This window comes from Mustela nigripes, chromosome 2 (assembly GCF_022355385.1).
Source record: "Mustela nigripes isolate SB6536 chromosome 2, MUSNIG.SB6536, whole genome shotgun sequence".
Lineage (NCBI taxonomy): Eukaryota > Metazoa > Chordata > Mammalia > Carnivora > Mustelidae > Mustela > Mustela nigripes.
Window position 1 is genome coordinate 42592270 of NC_081558.1, and position 17733 is coordinate 42610002.

General features: G+C 39.6%; 1 protein-coding gene across 18 annotated transcripts in view; it reads left to right on the plus strand.

Moving 5' to 3' along the window:
* Positions 1–17733, plus strand: part of CHL1 (cell adhesion molecule L1 like) — a 218426-nt gene that overhangs the window by 167635 nt on the left and 33058 nt on the right. For all 18 annotated transcript variants that reach the window (XM_059390177.1, XM_059390180.1, XM_059390173.1 and 15 more), the window contains 5 exons: positions 3439–3570; positions 9103–9243; positions 9797–9908; positions 11864–12030; positions 14755–14920. In XM_059390177.1, the coding sequence (XP_059246160.1) occupies positions 3439–3570; positions 9103–9243; positions 9797–9908; positions 11864–12030; positions 14755–14920 (718 nt within the window). The remainder of the gene's footprint in view (positions 1–3438; positions 3571–9102; positions 9244–9796; positions 9909–11863; positions 12031–14754; positions 14921–17733) is intronic.

A 17733-nucleotide genomic window follows, 5' to 3' on the forward strand; every position in this document is an offset into this window, starting at 1 on the left:
GAGCCTGCTTCCTCCTCTCTCTCTCTCTCTCTGCCTGCCTCTCTGCCTACTTGTGATCTCTCTCTGTCAAATAAATAAATAAAATCTTTTAAAAAAAAGACTTTTAAATTTTAGTGTAATAGGAAAATATTTGTATATAGTTATATATCCATAATGATCTTAAGAAGATATCATGAACTCAAACGCAATTCATTGATATACTTAAGAAAACCTCCTTTTCAAATAAGCTGTTATTTCTAAAAAGTTACAATTAAGTCCAAGTTTGATGAACCTAACAATTTTGATTTAATAGAATATAGGTATTTAGTAGGAATCTGTTCCTAAGCAAATAACCTCCGTGTTGTTTCATAGATACCAAATTTCCTATTTTATGTTACTTCATTTTCCTTACAGTGATAAACGTCTCTAATTAACTTGCTTATTATATTATGAATGTTCAGTTATTTGCACCTCAGTTTTTAACAGCATAGAGAAATTATCATGTTTAAATTTACAATTATGACAAAATGAGTTAAGTTTCAACATAAGTAGTTTTTGTCAGTTACCACGTATCATAGGATAATAGACAGAAGAATGGGATTCAGTGATGATGTTGTCTCTCAGAATTTTCCAATTTAGCCTCCCCCCAACCCTTCCTTGAGCATTTTTTTCCATCGTTTCAACTAGATCTTACCCTTCAGGAATAGAGTTACGTGTTCTAAGCTTGGGAAAACATTTGTTTGTTCTCTCTTCCTGCACGTCCCTAGCATTAGTTCACTCGCCAAAAATATCCTGACCCATAGCCAGTGCCCTCAGGCTCACTGTGTGTTCTTTGGTGAACAGAATAGCTGGCTAAATGTGTGCAACCAAGACATGCGATTATGAGACTGTGAATTACTAGAAGTGAGTGGTTCCCTCCTATCCAAGACTCCTCCTTTCCTCCCTGTGCCTCTCTCACTGGAGCCTTGAGGGACCTATCATTTCTGTTCAACTCATAATTACTCCACAAGGAAGACTAAGAGGCCACCCTGGCTCTTCATTTATCTGAGAAGTATAAAAACAAATGTCCAAGCGTATATATATATATATTTATATATAAAAGCTTCTCCGAAAGGGGGAAGGTGAAGTTTAGTGATGATTTCTAGTGATGATTTCTAGTGAATATACGATATCTTGGTATCAGCCTCCGGGGGATAGATGTCGGGGCAGCTTGGATTTGGAAGCACAAAGTGGAAGTCGGTAAAGCGATATGGCCTTGGTTTCTATCAGTGGTCCAAATTAATAAAACAGTAATTAACTAGGAATAACATCACATTTACACCGGATCTCAGTGCTGCTCAGTTTGTAGGTCTGCAGATCCATGGAGTGGCAAGAACACAGAATGGGGCTTCTTGGGGCACCTGGGTGGCTCAGTTGGTTGAGCGGCTGCCTTTGGCTCAGGTCATGATCCTGGGGTCCTGCGATCGAGTCCCGTATTGGGCTCCCAGCTCAGCGGAGAGCCTGCTTCTCTCTCTCCCTCTGCTTGCTGCTTTGTCTCCTTGTGTTCTCTGTCTGTATCTCTCTGTCAAATAAATAATTAAAATCTTAAAAAAAAAAAGAAGAATGGGGCTTCTTTTCTTGGTGACACTGAGCAAGTTAGATGGCGTCTTCAAGGCTCAGTCCTTGGTCCGCAAGGAGAGTTGGATAGGGTGATAACTTAAGCTTAACATGGACACCTAGTTGTTAATGATATTTGTAGGATGACAATACAAATAAAATCCTGATTTTTTTATGCGTGTATATTTAAGGAAATGTCATCATCACATGATCTTCTTATTTAATTATTTTAAATATCATTGATAACATTAATTTCAGGTATATAACATAATGATTCAATATTTGTAAATATTAAAAAATGATCATCAGATTAAGTCTAGTTAACATCCATGGCCATGTAGTGACAAATGTGTTTTTTTCTCTTGTGATGAGGTCTTTAAAGATCTACTCTCATAGCAATACAAATATACAATACTGTATATTGACTATAGTCAACATGCTGTACATTATATCCCTACGATTTATGCTCTTACGTTTAATTTTTGCTCTTAGAACAATAGTCTTAGTTTGCTGTTGTACACAAGGAAATTTTCATGTTCATGAAACTTTTTGCTCTAGTGCAAATGCTTAATTTTATTGTGGTTGTTTGAAAAGATAAAAGTAATAATAACATCAAAAATGAGCATACACACACATCTCAGAGAGTCATATGCAGTTTATAATTTGAATGTTTACATTTTAACCTACCTGACTAAATATTTACAGATTGTAGATTATGAATACACAGTTTTAATTTAAGATTTTGTAACTAAGCCCACACCCCATGGAATAATTACTAGGGCATGTCTGTTGCTTGGACTTGAATTTGCTAGGGTTATTTGTATATTTTTGTTTTTCTTGGTGCATTCATAGGCATTTTCATTTCACATAATCTTTTTGTTTCCTCTTTACTTAAAAAAAAAGCCGTTTAAATGACATTTTTTTCATTTTACACATATATGTATCTCTAAAAGAGTTTTCTTTTTGACAAAAATGGAAATCTGAAAATGTCTTGGGGGAAATAACCAAGCAACACTTAATGGGAATTACTACCTGCAGGTATTGTGCAATTTTTTCCTGGAATCAAATTATCCAAACCATCCACACTTTAATCTAAATCTTTTATTCACTTCTGACATAGTAATAAACTTAAGGTGACAAAGTAGGACAGTAATATTTGCACTAAAGACAAATGTATCTTTCTGTCCTGAAATACCACTTAGAATTATACTATTAGAGCATTAGGGCGTGTGAAGATGCAAGTAATTTAAATATACCTTTAACCCCATTGTTTTGAGGACAATAAGCTAAATATTGCTTTTAGGCTTCCTTCTCCCTGCCTTACAAAAAAATAATCTCTAGGAAAATCGTGTTTCCCAAACTTTTAAGATAGATAAGTAAATATGGATATATAAATGCTACAAAATCATTAGGAAATATTTAAGATAAATGCTGAACATTTTAATTTCATTTAAAAATTCTGAAAATACATTTATCGAATATCAGCCTTTTCAGATGCCTTGCTGCAGCTTGAAAATAAGCTGTAGCCAGCACTAAATAAACTTAACCATCTGCTTATCCCTCCTTCATTTTCTGTTAATGGGATAGATACATGTGTTGCCGAATAAAGTGATTGTATATATGCTGATTTTATTATACATGCAAAAAGTCCAAATTAGATCACACATGCACACATACACACACACCCTATAACACAAAAACAGTGCCCACCTTGCCTTACAGAGCCAAGTACCCAAAAGAGCTAGCGTGCACCACTTTATTGTGTCTGCCATCTGCTGGTGCATTATAGAAATACAGGCCTTAACATGTTTGGACCTTCTGACACGGATAAAATCACTCATGATCTCTTCACTTTACTTCCAGAGCCTCCTCGCTGGACAAAGAAACCTCAGAGTGGTGTGTATAGCACTGGGAGCAGCGGTATCTTGTTATGTGAGGCAGAAGGAGAACCTGAGCCCACGATCAAGTGGAGAGTCAATGGCTCCCCAATCGACAGTGAGTGAAAACACTTCTGATTCAGTGCTGAAGGCAATGGTGCGCTGGGATGGTTGATAGTCGAACATCCTGCGTTTGTATAAAAATGCAGGTGGGAAGTGGCTGGGCTATCAGGACAGAACCAGCCAGGGAATCCAAAATCGTGTCTTTCTAAGCATTTTGATTTATGCTCCGATTTATGGAGAAGCCGTAAATAATATTCGTATTCATTGGGTAATTACCTTAATTGTATATAAAAATATGGTTAAAAAAAATAAAACAGGTGAATGAGAAAGAGAATCCAAGGAGGAAAGCCCATCACTTTCTTTCTCCTTGAGGAGAAATAGGTGCAGCGACCCAGTGGTTGAGAGCATAGGTTGGAAGTCAGGACTTACTGTAGACAAAGGCAACAGCAACCTTGCCCTGGGTTCTGCTCTTCACAAGCACCTACTCTGACCATTCTTTGGTCATGCTGGCCTCCTCTATTATTTCCGGAATTCACAGGGCCAGTGAGCCCTGCAGAGCTTGGACACATATCCCCTACCCCAGGCTTCCTACATGTTCTCAGTGGAGCTCCAGTAGTACCCAAGACCAGAAAATGCCCTGTCCAGTCAACTCTGAGCCCTCCTACAGGGGATGAATAAAGGCTGAAGACCGATTGTTGCTATACCATTTCCAGCAAGGAATTCTGAGAAGTCCAAAAATCTTCTATTTGAACCTAGAGGTCTGGTCAGTTTGAATGTCTTTGTGAAAGTAGGATAGAACAAATTTGTAAGGTGATTATCTTAATTTTCAGTGTTTACTTTGTTATCTGTTGCTTTCACAAGTCCCTTTTGTCCTGGACCCACTCATGTCCAGGGTAGACATCCAGGTGGTCCATGGACCTAAGGTCCCATCTAGGCTGTGTACCTTCCCAGGTGTGTGATCTCCAGCTGTTCACTGACTCTCCTAAAGCTTTAGTTTTTTGACAGCACAACAGAGCTAATGGTAGTTGGTTGTGATTGAATGAGTTAAATGAGGTCAACCACTTTCATTTCTTCTTTTTGTAATGCTGTGGAATCAGGGTTTACCATGGGGAAATCAGGGTTTACCTCGGATAGTGGCTTATCTGTAGAACACTGTGGTAGTTTATAAACTCTGGGGCCAGAATGCTTCTGTTTGCTTCTAGGCTCCACCATTTACTAGTTGTGTGATGGGGCCTATTACTGACTCTCTTAAAACCTGCTTCCTCATCAGTAAAATGGGCATAAAAATTGCAGCAACTCTTGGGTTGTTATATGGATTAAAGAAAATACCATGCAGAGAATGTTCAGGAAAGGGACACTCCTAAACTATTGTTTACTGTTATTGTTGTCATATAGCAAGCATTCAGGAAACCTTCACCCTCATTGTTAATATCCTCAAATTTGAGATTTTTTTTTTGTCATCTCCTCAAGAGAGCAGACTAAGAAATGAGAGAAGAGACTTCAGGTAGATCCGAGGGAAATGAAAACAATTGTTGTTTATAAAGAATGTTGAGGATGCTGAAATAAGGAATGCAGATTCTCTGGACCATAAAATCATAAAATTGTATATCTGAATGGCACTTGACTGTTTATGAAGGACATTCACATATTGCTTTGAATCCCCAAATGAACATTCTTAATGGAGGGACAATTATTCATATTTAACCGATTGATTCTTTCATTCAGTAATATTTATTGAACACGTTCTTTGTGCCAGGTGCTGACTGGCCTTATTGCTTGGGAGGTAGCTGTGAATAAAATGAACCTAGCTGGGAGAGTCAATCAATAGATGAATAAGCACATAAACGTGTGCTTAGTGTGGTGAATAAAAAATAGCTGAGTAAGGGCTGAGTGTAATAGTTCAGGACCTAGAGTTGCTACTTTCTTTTAAGATAATACTAGTAAGCCTCCTGTGGTGATTTACCTTTAAGGAGAAGGCCTGAAGGAGGTGAGGGAGGCGGCCACGGAAATATGTGTGGAAGAGCTTTCAGGGTAAAGAGGTCAGTGAGTGCAAAGACCCTGAGGTGTGTTCAGAGTGTTGATTTCAAGCAAGGAGTCCAGGGTGGTTGAAGCTGAGTGAGTGGGCAATGCTAGGATGTGAGATCAGTCAGCAGGTACAGGGGCCCTATCATGCATATCAAGGTGAAAGCCTGACTGGAAACTGGTGATTTTGTCGTAAATAAGATGGGCAGCACATGGAGGGTCTTGAGCACAAGAATGATGTGATCTAATCTATTAACAAAAGATTGTTCCGACCACTGAATGGAGAAGCGACTGCGGGACTACTCCAGCTAGAAGTGGCCTGAAAGACCCTAGAGCTGAGGGCTAGGTTGGTGGTAGTAATGGTGAGGTTCTGGATGTCTTCTCAAAGTAGAGCCAGTAGGTTTGTTCCTGGATGGGGAGGTCAGGGCTGAAAATAAACTTACACAAGACAGCACAGCTGAATAATGGCAGGTATAGAACCAAAGCCACATCTTCACAGTCTGAGGTCAGTGTTCCTTCCACAGCTCTTGACCACAGCTCTCCTTGCTCCCCTGCAAATGGTTGTAACCATCTATAGGTTGGGATGCTTGGTGATGGTGGGCTAACTAAAGGATCTGAAATCTCTCTGAGCTTATAGGTCTAGCAATTTTGTATCCTTTATATGTAGTATTTCAAAATTCAACGAAACAGGTTACTTGTATTGGTAACAGTCCTAACCTTTTTAAAATACTTTGCATGCAGTATCTGTGAGCTTTCTTAGAAGCCCTGCAGAAGAGATTTTTTTATTTTTATTTTTATTTATTCTCCATTTTGCACGTGTGGCAACTAAGGTTTCAGGGAGGTCATGCTACTTGATTGAGGACACAACCCCAGTATATTTAGAGCTAGACATGGAACCGAGAAATGATTGTCAGAGCTGAAGTTTCTCCCACCATATTTATTGCATTCTCACCCACTGAGCTGACCAAAGACAACTGATGACAGACAGCACTAGCGTGTTTTGCTTGATGCTGATGCAGAACTGGCTTTCTTGAATACCAGGAGCTCTTGTTATCCTTGGCCCGTATGCAGCAATGCTCTCTAGTTGCCATACCTCTCCTGAAAGGCAGCGTGGAGCCATGCTTGTTAGCTGTGGGTTCATCTCATATCTGAGGCTATAGTTTCATTTCTTCTTTTTTTAATGCTGTTGAATGAGGGTTTACCATGGGCAGATGACATAAGGAGTTCAAATATAACAATGGGGTGAGCTCTGAAAGTTGTAGATCTGGGTGTCCATGTGGGCATGCAGAATCAGGTCAGAGGTTCAGTCCTTTGCAGCCTTAAAGAACATCAAAGAACAACTCATCCTGGCCATTCTCAAGAAATAAACCCTGCCCTGCAGGTTTGTACCAATTTTCTACTCTTGCTATACAAATGATCACTAATTTAGTGGCTTGAGACAGTAGACATGTATTATTTTACAATCTATAGATTAGGAGTTTAGCCAAACCTCCTTGGGCTGAACTCAGGGTGTCAGCCATGCTGTGTTCCCTTCTGAAGGGACTAGGAGAGAACCCCTTTCCTTGCCTTTTCTTGTTCCTAGAGATAGACCACAATCCTTGGCAAATGACTCTCCATCTCCAAAGTCAGCATCATTGCATATCTGACCATCCTATCCTAGCCCCGTCTCCCTTTATCTGGCCACAGCCAAGGAAGCTTCTCTGATTGTAAGGAGCCCTATAATTACATTGGGCTCACTTAGATAATCCAGGATGATACCTCCAATACAAGGTCCTTAATCATCTCTGCAAAGTCCCTTTTGCCACGAAAGGTATAATATTTTGTAGTGGTAGAAATTAGAACATGGGTATCTGTTGGGGGCTCTTACTCTGCCTACCACAAAGACCTTCTAGGAATAAAATGCCACCCAGCATAAATGGTTTTCCATCATTACAGGAAATATTTTCAGGCTGTCTCCTCTGTGCCTTAAAAGCAGGCACTGGGGAAACTGTATACAATGCACAGATAAGGTCCTGTCTATATGGAGTTCACAGTCAAGTGTAAAATTTTATTGATTTTTGACTACCAAATGTATACAAAAAATCTTCTATTTTAATAAGCAATACTCTATGTTTTCTATAAACCAAAACTTAGTATAGTCACTATTTTGTATAATAGAGACACAATAAGGGCTCCTGAGTGGCTCAGTCAGTTAAGTCTCTGCCTTCGGCTCAGGTCATGGTCCCAGAGTGCTGGGACAGAGCCCCACATTGGGCTCCCTGCTCAGTGGGGAGTCTGCTTCTCCCTCTGCCCTTTCCCCTTGCTCATGTTCTCTCTTTCAAATAAATAAATAAAATCTTAAAAAAAAATACACACACACACACAAAATAGACACACAATAAGGAAAAAAATTAGGTTTCTTGATAATCTTGTAATGTCATTTATTTTTTTCAGGCTTTTAAAAAAATTTTATTTATATTTAGAAAGAAAGTTAGAGCAGGAAGGGGCAGAGGGAGGGAGAGAAATCTTAAGCAGGCTCCACGCTCAGCCCAGCGTGGTGATTGATCTCACGACTCTGAGATCATGACCCTAACCAAAATCAAGAGTTGGATGCTCAACTGACTGGGCCAACGAGCTGCCCCTTGTAATGTTACTTAAATTAAAAATTTTAACATCTGTGCCCCTCAGTCATCATTCCTAGCTAATATTTCCTTTACACTGCTTGTTTGTAGTGTCATAACAAGGCCACAGGATTTGGCACATGTCATTCATTTCTCCAGAATCCAGTCCCTCCTTCTACAATGGCCGTATTAATGCTAATCTAGCAGGTTCTGAGCCATGTTCGTGAGGACGCATATGCTGTTTCCAACAGAGTTCTTTGACCCTTAATAAATGTACTCGAAATATTAGATTTTCTAATTTCCCAAAGATATTTCCAGAATTATACCTGGGTCAGGATTTATTGGTTGGATTTATTGCCAAAACATAGAAAATCTAGCCCCTGATCTCAAGAAGTATTTACCCTTACTGTGAGAAAACAAAATATATGAGCTGTGTATCCAAGTGGTTAAATGGCAAAGCAAGACAAGTGAAATGCATGATATAGATCAGAAAATGACATGGGGAAGAACAATCATATAGAGGAACGGAAGTGTCAAATGGGGAACAAAGGAGCCAGTGTTGGTGGACTGGGGGGCTGGCTCCATGCTGATCATGTGATTTGTGTTGGCAGTATCAGGACCTAAATATATAAGAGTAAGTGAGGTTTAGTTATAGTGGGACTTGAGTGCTGAACAGAAAATCTGAAATTTTATTTATGGGTTTGGATAGGGACAGGCAGTGAGCTAGAGATCAACAGATATTTTAGCAATAAATATTAATCTGAAGGAAGATTGAAATTAGAGAAGAGTCTAGAAAGAAAAGCCCATGGTTGATGCAAAGAAATTCTACAAATTGGCTTCAGTGAACTATTATTCACCCTAAAATGGTCTTAAAATATAAATACTGTGTGACACATTTAATAAATGGCATATAAATATTTTATGTCCTATTTTTTATCAAACTGACATTCTTTAATCTCTTGCAGAAAATCCATTTGCTGGTGATGTTGTCTCCCCCAGGGAAATCAGTTTTACCAACCTGCAACCGAATCACACTGCTGTGTACCAGTGTGAAGCCTCAAATGTCCACGGCACTATCCTTGCCAACGCCAATATTGACGTTGTAGGTAAGTGGACTGTTTACCTGCTGTTTCCTAAGGGAAGATGTTCAAGGTCATGCACACCAGTATACTGAATTCGGGACACATAAAACTTGGGAGGAATATCATCAAAGTACCTTTCACCTTACATTTGGGCATTGGCCTCCATACTAAAATTATACTTTCTTTTTTCTTTATATTTTTGAGAGAGAGAGAGAGTGTTTGTGTGAGCGCGTGTGAGCACATGAGTGGGGTGAGGGAACAGAGGGACAGAGAGAATCTTAAACAGCCTACCCACTCGGCACAGAGCCTGATGCAGGACTCGATCTCATGACCCTGAGATCATGACTTGAGCCAAAATCAAGAGTCACTCTTAACTGACTGAGCCACCCAGGCGCCTCTAAAATTATACTTTCAAAAATGGACTGAATTTGGATATTTTTCTAATTCAGGAATATATACTTCAGTATTCAGCTGTCTTCCCTTTCTGTTAATATGACTAGGATACAGAAAAACCTAAGGTGTGCACATTATTTTTTACATGAACGTTGACAACCGCATTTATGTCATTTTCAAATAGATGTCCGTCCACTGATACAAACTGAAGATGGAGAGAACTATGCAACGGTGGTTGGGTACAGCGCTTTCTTACACTGCGAGTTCTTTGCTTCACCTGAGGCAACGGTGTCCTGGTAAGCTGGTACAAGGTTTTCTTGAGAGAATGTCAGTGGTGGATTTCACCTTGTGTCTTCATCCATCATTTGACAGGCCGCTGTTACATGTGGCCAGTGCCTCTGAGAAATAAGGGAGCAAACTTAATTACCTCCCTCTCCCGAAACTGTTGACTAGATGTGTAGGATTTTTCTCTCCTGGGGAGATTAGGAAGAGCCATTTCTTCTTACAAAGGAAAGCAAAGAATCGAAGTGATTACCAAGACGATTTTACAGATAGATTTGGTTTTTCATTATGGGCTTATCGAATGCCATCTATCACAGCTGACCCTTGGACATTGTGGAGGTTGGGGCTGATCCCCCTTGCAACTGAAAACTTTTCTCTCCCCCAAAACTTAACTACTAATAGCCTACACTTGACCAGAAGCCTCACCCGGAACATAATTGATCAACACACATTTCATATGTTATATGCATCACATACTATATTGTTATAATAATAGCTCTTTTTCTTAAATGTTTTTCTATATTTCTAGGCCTACACAGTTTGTGAGTTCTTTCAGGTGGTTGTGTATTTCCAAAAATTTCTCCAATATATTTAATTGAAAATAATTCATATACAGGTGGACCCACACAGTTCACACCTGTGCTGTTCAGACTTAACCGTACTTTTTTGTTATCATTTTGGGTCTTTTCCAAATAATTATCTAAGCATGTATTCGACCCCAAACACATATGCTTAAAACTTTTCCAACACGTGTTTTGAATTTTATTTCAATACATCGATTGGTGTAATAAGTCCAGATACCTCTTGTGGATCTGCCATATTTCTTACTTCACCAGAGAAGCTTGGAAGCACTGTTCCTAAATAAGCCTGCCATGGCTCTGCAGGGCTGAGATTAGAGCGAGGAAGGAGAGGCAAGTACAGGTCAGATCCCGTCTTTATTTAAAGATTGGATATATTGCTCATCGTGGATTTTTTAAATGCTTTTATTTTTAAAAAATATTCCATCCAAATATTATTTATCTTGGGACACATGGGTGGCTCAGTTGGTTAAGTGGTTGCCTTCGGCTCAGGTCATGGTCCCAGGGCCCTGGGGTCGAGTCTACATCAGCGGAGAGCCTGCTTCTTGCTCTGCCTGCCACTTCCCCTGCTTGTGCGCTCTCTCTATGACAAATAAATAAGATATTCAAAAAATAAATAAATAAAATAAAATAAAACATTATTTTATCTTGAGTTCTGAGACCTTTTCTTGGCAATCCTTACATTTTGCCTCTGAGGCAAGTGCCTCACCGGCCTTACCCTAGTCCCGAGCTCTGGAAATTCAGTCCTACGTGAATGGCCTCCAGAGTTTACCCTCTGATTTTTTTTTTTTTTTTCCTTGGTTCCAGCAGAGCCTCTTATTGTGCAGTGTACTGGGTAAATCAAGATTTGGCAGCAAATGCTCAGAAAATGGATGAATGTAGGAGAAAATGACTCTGGGTTGATAAGGGCAAATGTAATCCATGTCCACAGGACAGGAACTACTTCCTGGCCTGTAATATCTCTGAATGACCAATGTCCCTCCAGGATGGCAGGAGGTTCAGAAGGTTCATTATCTCTTTCAATTACCAGCTTTCCCATTTAGTACCCTGAAGCGATCATTAACTAAAGAGTTCACCGTCAGTATACCAGAAAATATTTATTAAGCTGTGAGGACAGATGCCAAAACGGTCCTTAAAGCTACAAGAAATACAGCAGAAACATAGAGTATGGACTGAATTTCCTTTAGCCACAGTCTGTCTGGGCAGATCAGATATACACCTTGGCTAGGACCCATTCTGGGAAAAAGATAAAACCCCAGTGGAACATTTTGTAAGGTCTCCAGAGCTCCTGAAGAAAGGGTAAGCTTGAATGACATCAGCAACTCATTTCAGAAAGAGTCTACGGTTCTGTCACGTCTCAAACTGATTTATGCCCCTTTCTGTGTTCATAGGCAGAAGGTGGAGGAGGCGAAACCTCTTGAAGGTAGACGGTACCATGTCCATGAGAATGGCACATTGCAGATCAACAACACCACAGAAGATGATGCTGGCTCATACTCTTGTTGGGTTGAAAATGCTAAAGGAAAAACTGCAGTCACGGCCAACTTGGATATTAGAAGTATTTTTATTTTGGTTTTACTTTGCATGAATTCTCACATGGGTTCAGCTTGTCTTCCTTTTCCCAGATGAAACTCTATGATTTATTGAGTGCCTGTTAAAGTTTTTATTTTTTTTATTATTTTTTTTTTTAAATTTTTTTTTTTTTTTTTTTTTTTTTTTTTTTATTTATCAGAGAGAGAGAGGGGGAGAGAGTGAGCACAGGCAGACAGAATGGCAGGCAGAGGCAGAGGGAGAAGCAGGCTCCCTGCTGAACAAGGAGCCTGATGTGGGACTCGATCCCAGGACGCTGGGATCATGACCTGAGCCGAAGGCAGCTGCTTAACCAACTGAGCCACCCAGGCGTCCCATGTTAAAGTTTTTAGACTGTATTTCAAAACTCCCAGATTGTGTTTCATTGATAAGACCGTCACAAAAATGATAGGATATGCTGATGATGTGTTCATGGCTTCTTACAATTTTAAGAAGGACTTAGGTATTTGGGGCATGACTGGCAACAATTTAAAATGCACTATTTGAGGATGTTTCTCTGACTATATTTTGTTTCAGTAACCCACTCAACATAATGTCATCAGCAATCAACTCTTGGAGCTAAAAATCTCACAAACCCATAAAAGTTCAACTTAATAAAGACCAGGGTGTGATAGGATGGAAGATTTTTTTGTTTTCTTCGTGCATCATAAACAGCTTTGCATTTTTTTCTCTCTTCAGAACAAAGTTCTGGGTTTCACTAGTATTTTGCTTTTAAAATTGCTCCAAAAATCCTTTTCAGGAAAACATAGTAGAGAGACCCCGCAGTGATTGTAGGGAGAATCTATATTCTCTGTGACATGTCATTATCATAGCCAGCTCCTGCTGCTGCTAGATGACAAGTGTATTTGTTGAGTCATCATTTTCATGGGTATCCTGATATTCTTCTCTCTCTCCACACACATGCCCTCCGTTCCTTGTTTTTCTTCTTATATTCGTCTACAGTATTTGTTTCTTTTTGTACCCTAAGTTATCCAACATGCTAGCCCCATGAACTATATTTTTAAAGCACAAAGATACTCTCTTCAGACGTCTGCCTAACTCTCATGTCTGCCCACATGTTTATATATCAACGACAATTTTCAAAATGTCCTTGTGAAGTCCGTGAAGATGATTCTTTTTTAGACTTTATAAAACCAACCTATATAAAAATTTAGTGACTCAGTCAGACTCGGAGTCAAAGAGAGAGAAGCCTGGAATCCAAATGAACTTTAACATTCCCATCGCCCTATGCAGCGCTTGGCCCAGAGTGGACCTCAGAACTGTAATTGACAAAGAGATGGACAGGGTCATGAATGTTTCATCTGCTCTAAACACCCACTTTATATGTAAGGCATATATAGGAATCTTATCCGTGAATGATTAAAACACAATTTTTGCATATAAAAAAGAAATTTCTGGAGTAGAGTTGAGTAAGAGGCTACATCTTACAGTGTTTTGAAATCAAGAACTTCGGTCACCGTCAAACTTAGTTTCAGATTCTAGCTTCAACCCCTTACCAGTTGGGAAACTTCAGTGTTGCTTAATTTCATTTTAGCCTTATGTTCTCTGGAAGGTGAAAATAGTAGTGTTTGTAGAGGTCCTGGTCAATTGGATAGGTGGTTTATTAAATGGTATCAGTTATTATTAATAAGTGAATTTCTGACTTTAAATTTAGAAATAGGAGTAGATGTTTAGTAAGTCACTTAAAATTAATTCAGTTAAATAATTTCTTCAAGTTTCATGCTTGGGATACCGAATAATCAATTTTTTAAATTTTCTCAGTTTCAATTTTCAGTCAGTGCATGTAGTAACATGTAGATAGAGAATATTAAACATATTGTGAAATTGGAGGTCAGCTCATGAGAGACTTGATCTCTGAGAGGGTTACCAAGTGGTACAGCAGGGTAAAGTATATCTCCCCTTAATACAGCCTCTAGGAGTAGGGATCCTATATTTTGAAACAGTCATAATGAGGAAATGTTTTTTAAGACAGCCAAATGTGATTCTTTTTAATTTATTTGATTTGAAATTGAATTTAGTTTATTTAACATATTTGAATGTGAAGTTAGATTTTTGAGCTACATATTGTGGATACCACCAATTTACTTTTAAAATATCACTCTCTGTACCTCATTCAACACGAATTTCAACAAATATGTGTTGAGTACTTGCTACATACAGGGTCCCTTCTGGGCTGTGTGGATACTTCATGTAACAAAACAGACACCGCCTCTTCTTCACCAGGCTTATGTTCTAATTTCCCACCTTCATGTTGATAGATAGTCCTACACATGGGCTTTACTATTTAAACTCCAGTATCTGAATTATTAAGAAACACATTAATAGAAGATCAATTAATTTCCTTTTTTTCCCTTATGGTGGTGTGATCCCATGACCAGAAACAATAGAGAGAGAAATTATTATTTTTCAACCTCTAGAGATATTTGTTTGCTCCCACTCTTCTTACACAAGGAGTAAGTAAGGGGAATTTCCAAGATATTAATTAGTACTTTCACCCTAATTTCTCAGAGGTTTAGGCCTGACGGAAAGAAAACAGAAATATGATGTCAGGAAATCACAGCGTGGCAAACACTGTGTCTTCGAAGACATGACTATTCTGTCGATGATTGGGGTTGATTAAATTGCAGGCACTTGATTGCAAAGGAAGCGGGGATGTATGCATCTCACTAGTCTCTTTGTTTGGTAAAAACAGATGCTACAAAACTTCAAGTTACTCCTAAGAACCCTCGTGTCCCCAGATTGCATGCACTTGAATTATATTGTGAGAGCTCGTGTGACCCACATTTGAAGCAGAGTTTGAAGCTGTCCTGGAGTAAGAATGGAGAAGCCTTTGAAATTAATGCCACAGAGGATGGCAGGTAGGGAAGGGGTTATGCTCTGTCGTCATATGGGCTTGGGATTAATACTGAGCGCTTGAAAAAAAAATCGTTGTGAAAGTGTTCACACGGAATTAAAATACCAAAAGTGATGAATACATTTCAGTCTTCACAGCAGGATTTAAAAGAATGCAGAGCAGTTTCACTTTTCTCCCACATGGTTAACTGCTTCTTTTGCTGCTGACTTTTTATGGAATGTGTACCCTCCTGTTAACGCAGGAAACAGAGCCCACTCCGGGAATGTGAGAGGTATCTGGGTATCTGGAGGGGACCCTGCCCATCACCTGTTTCCATCCCAAACTCAGTCTACCTCATGAATAGGCAGAACCCGAGTCATACCTCCATTCTTTCCAGTTAGGAAGTACTGACAAACACACTTTTAAGCCTCCTAATCTCCATATAGAGAATACAGAAAAATATAGAGAGAGGAGGAAGTGTGAAAAGATGCTGACTAGCATTAGACAATATTAAGTATGTCAGAGAAAGAGAAAAGACTATTTACTGATTGCCTGTGCTGTCTTTTGAAAGCATACAGAGGGTAGCTCTCCGGTGTTTTGCGTCGTGACGGAGTAGGGGTTAGAAATAGACCGTCCTGGGGCACCTGGGTGGCTCAGTGGGTTAAAGCCTCTGCTTTCTGCTCAGGTCATAATCCCAGGGTCCTGGGAGCCCCGCATCGGCCTCTCTGCTCCTCGGGGAGCCTGCTTCCTCCTCTCTCTCTCTGCCTGCCTCTCTGCCTACTTGTGATCTCTGTCTGTCAAATAAATAAATAAAATCTTAAAAAAAAAAAAAGAAAGAAAAGAAATAGACCGTCCTTAGCCAGATCTCACCTGCGGTTTTATGTTGTTACTCATCATTCTGAAAAAGTAAATCTGAAGATTGGAGATGCATGCCTTTGGCGAGACTGTGACAGGATGGTAAATAAGAGCATGGCCTGGAGTCCAGTTGCCCGGATTTAAAGCTCAGCTTAGTTACTTCTTGTGTCTCTGACTTTAGACCAGCCACATAGCTTCTTTATGCCTTAATGTTACATTCTTCAGATACCTTCATAAGGTTAATACTCATAAGGTTATTATGAGTATTAACATACCAAGCACTTAGAAAACACTAAGTGCTCAGTCCAGTTTAGCTCTCATGATCTGTACTAATGTATGCAGACATGTGACGGCTTATCTCATGTCTTGTACCTGCTTGGCCCCTATTGTGTGTGTGTTTGCGTGCGCGCGCTCGCATGTGCTTGCACCACCTCTGTGCAGTGGCTTTGGTCTCGGCTGGCTACTTAATTGATTCCATCTCATCCTTCCTGTATACTTAAGAGTTTGTGGAAAGGAGCGTAGGTATTAACAACTAGTTGTCAATGAGACAAGAGGAGATTAATTACTGACCTAAAAGACTACACATTGCAACAGTGATCTTCACCCTTAGGTTAGGTCTTGGTCGATCTATCTACTGCTGGGATCTCTCCATGCTCTCCCTCTTTTGTCACAACTGCCTAGTTGCCTGGGGTCTTGCATATGATCTCGAGCCTACAGCCAAAAAGAAGAGAGTCAGAGACTGGTGCCTAGTAAGTGATATGACCTGCATATTTAGGCCCTGATCCCAGAAACTCCAAACATCCTGTGTGTGGCCCAGTTGAATAGTTTCTGTAGGATACTAGGGCTGACACTCAAATGAACCTCTGGCTATCTCCGGGAACGAAGCAAGTGACAGATATTCCGCCGGTTTTCCCTAGGGTAGGGTGAGGAACAGTAACCTTAGCTAGAATGTCTTAGAAGAGGTCTCTGGAATAGGGAAGGCTGGGAGTAACTCTTGCTGCTGGGGTTGACTGGGGGCCGAGCAGGCGTGGAATTATAACAGGGAGCTGAGATCACAGGTATCTGCTGAATTTCCAGGGAACGATTAGTAAGCTCCTGTCTCTCACCTTCTGCTAGGACACCCTCTTATCGGTAGGTAGGCTGGGGGCCAGAGGCTTTTACCTGGGAAGAGATAAAGTGAGTTTTACATCATAAATGTCAATTATAAAAAGAAAGAAAGAAAGAAATGTCAATTATATAAGAGCAAGGACATTATTTCAACTACATAGCAAACTCTTGTTAATGTATTTCGAGTTAGTGGAACTTAATTTTCCTAAAAGTGCTTAAATAGTTGACAATATACTGGTATAGGGTAAAAGGTTATAATTTATAGTAATGAAATTTTCCTGTGCTAAACTGGATCAGAAATTGGCAAAATAGAGCAAAAGATAAAAAGCTAGTGGCCAATGATTTGCAAAAAAGAGGTATTAGTCTGCCCTCTACTGTTCAAATACATCACAGTGCAGTTGTTACAAGATTTCCCAGATGGGCGTTCCGCCTGTGAAGTAGAGGGATGAAGAAAAAGGACCCTTGTCAAAAAATACAGATTACCAGACTCCAGGTCTGGCTCTGTAGATCTGGGGTGTGATTCAGGAATGTGCCTTTGTAAGAAGGACTCCGGTTGGTCCTATGTAGGTGATTCCCTTACTTAACAAATCTTAAGAATGATGCAAATGTATCTTAACTATTACAACATAGTTCAGTCTTGAGAAACACCAGGCAACACAGTTCTGTCACTAACCCATGCATCACAGATGGTTGGACTGGTAATTAAAACAAAACAAAACCAACTGATAGCTTCCATGGCTGTGTAGACAGTTGTGTATGTTCAAGTAACATTTCATCTTCAGTTTCAATCTAACACTCTCTAATAAAATTTGCATTATGTGAAGCTGTATTTTGTTTTGTTTTTTCAACTCTTCCTTGATTTTTACCCATGGGGAA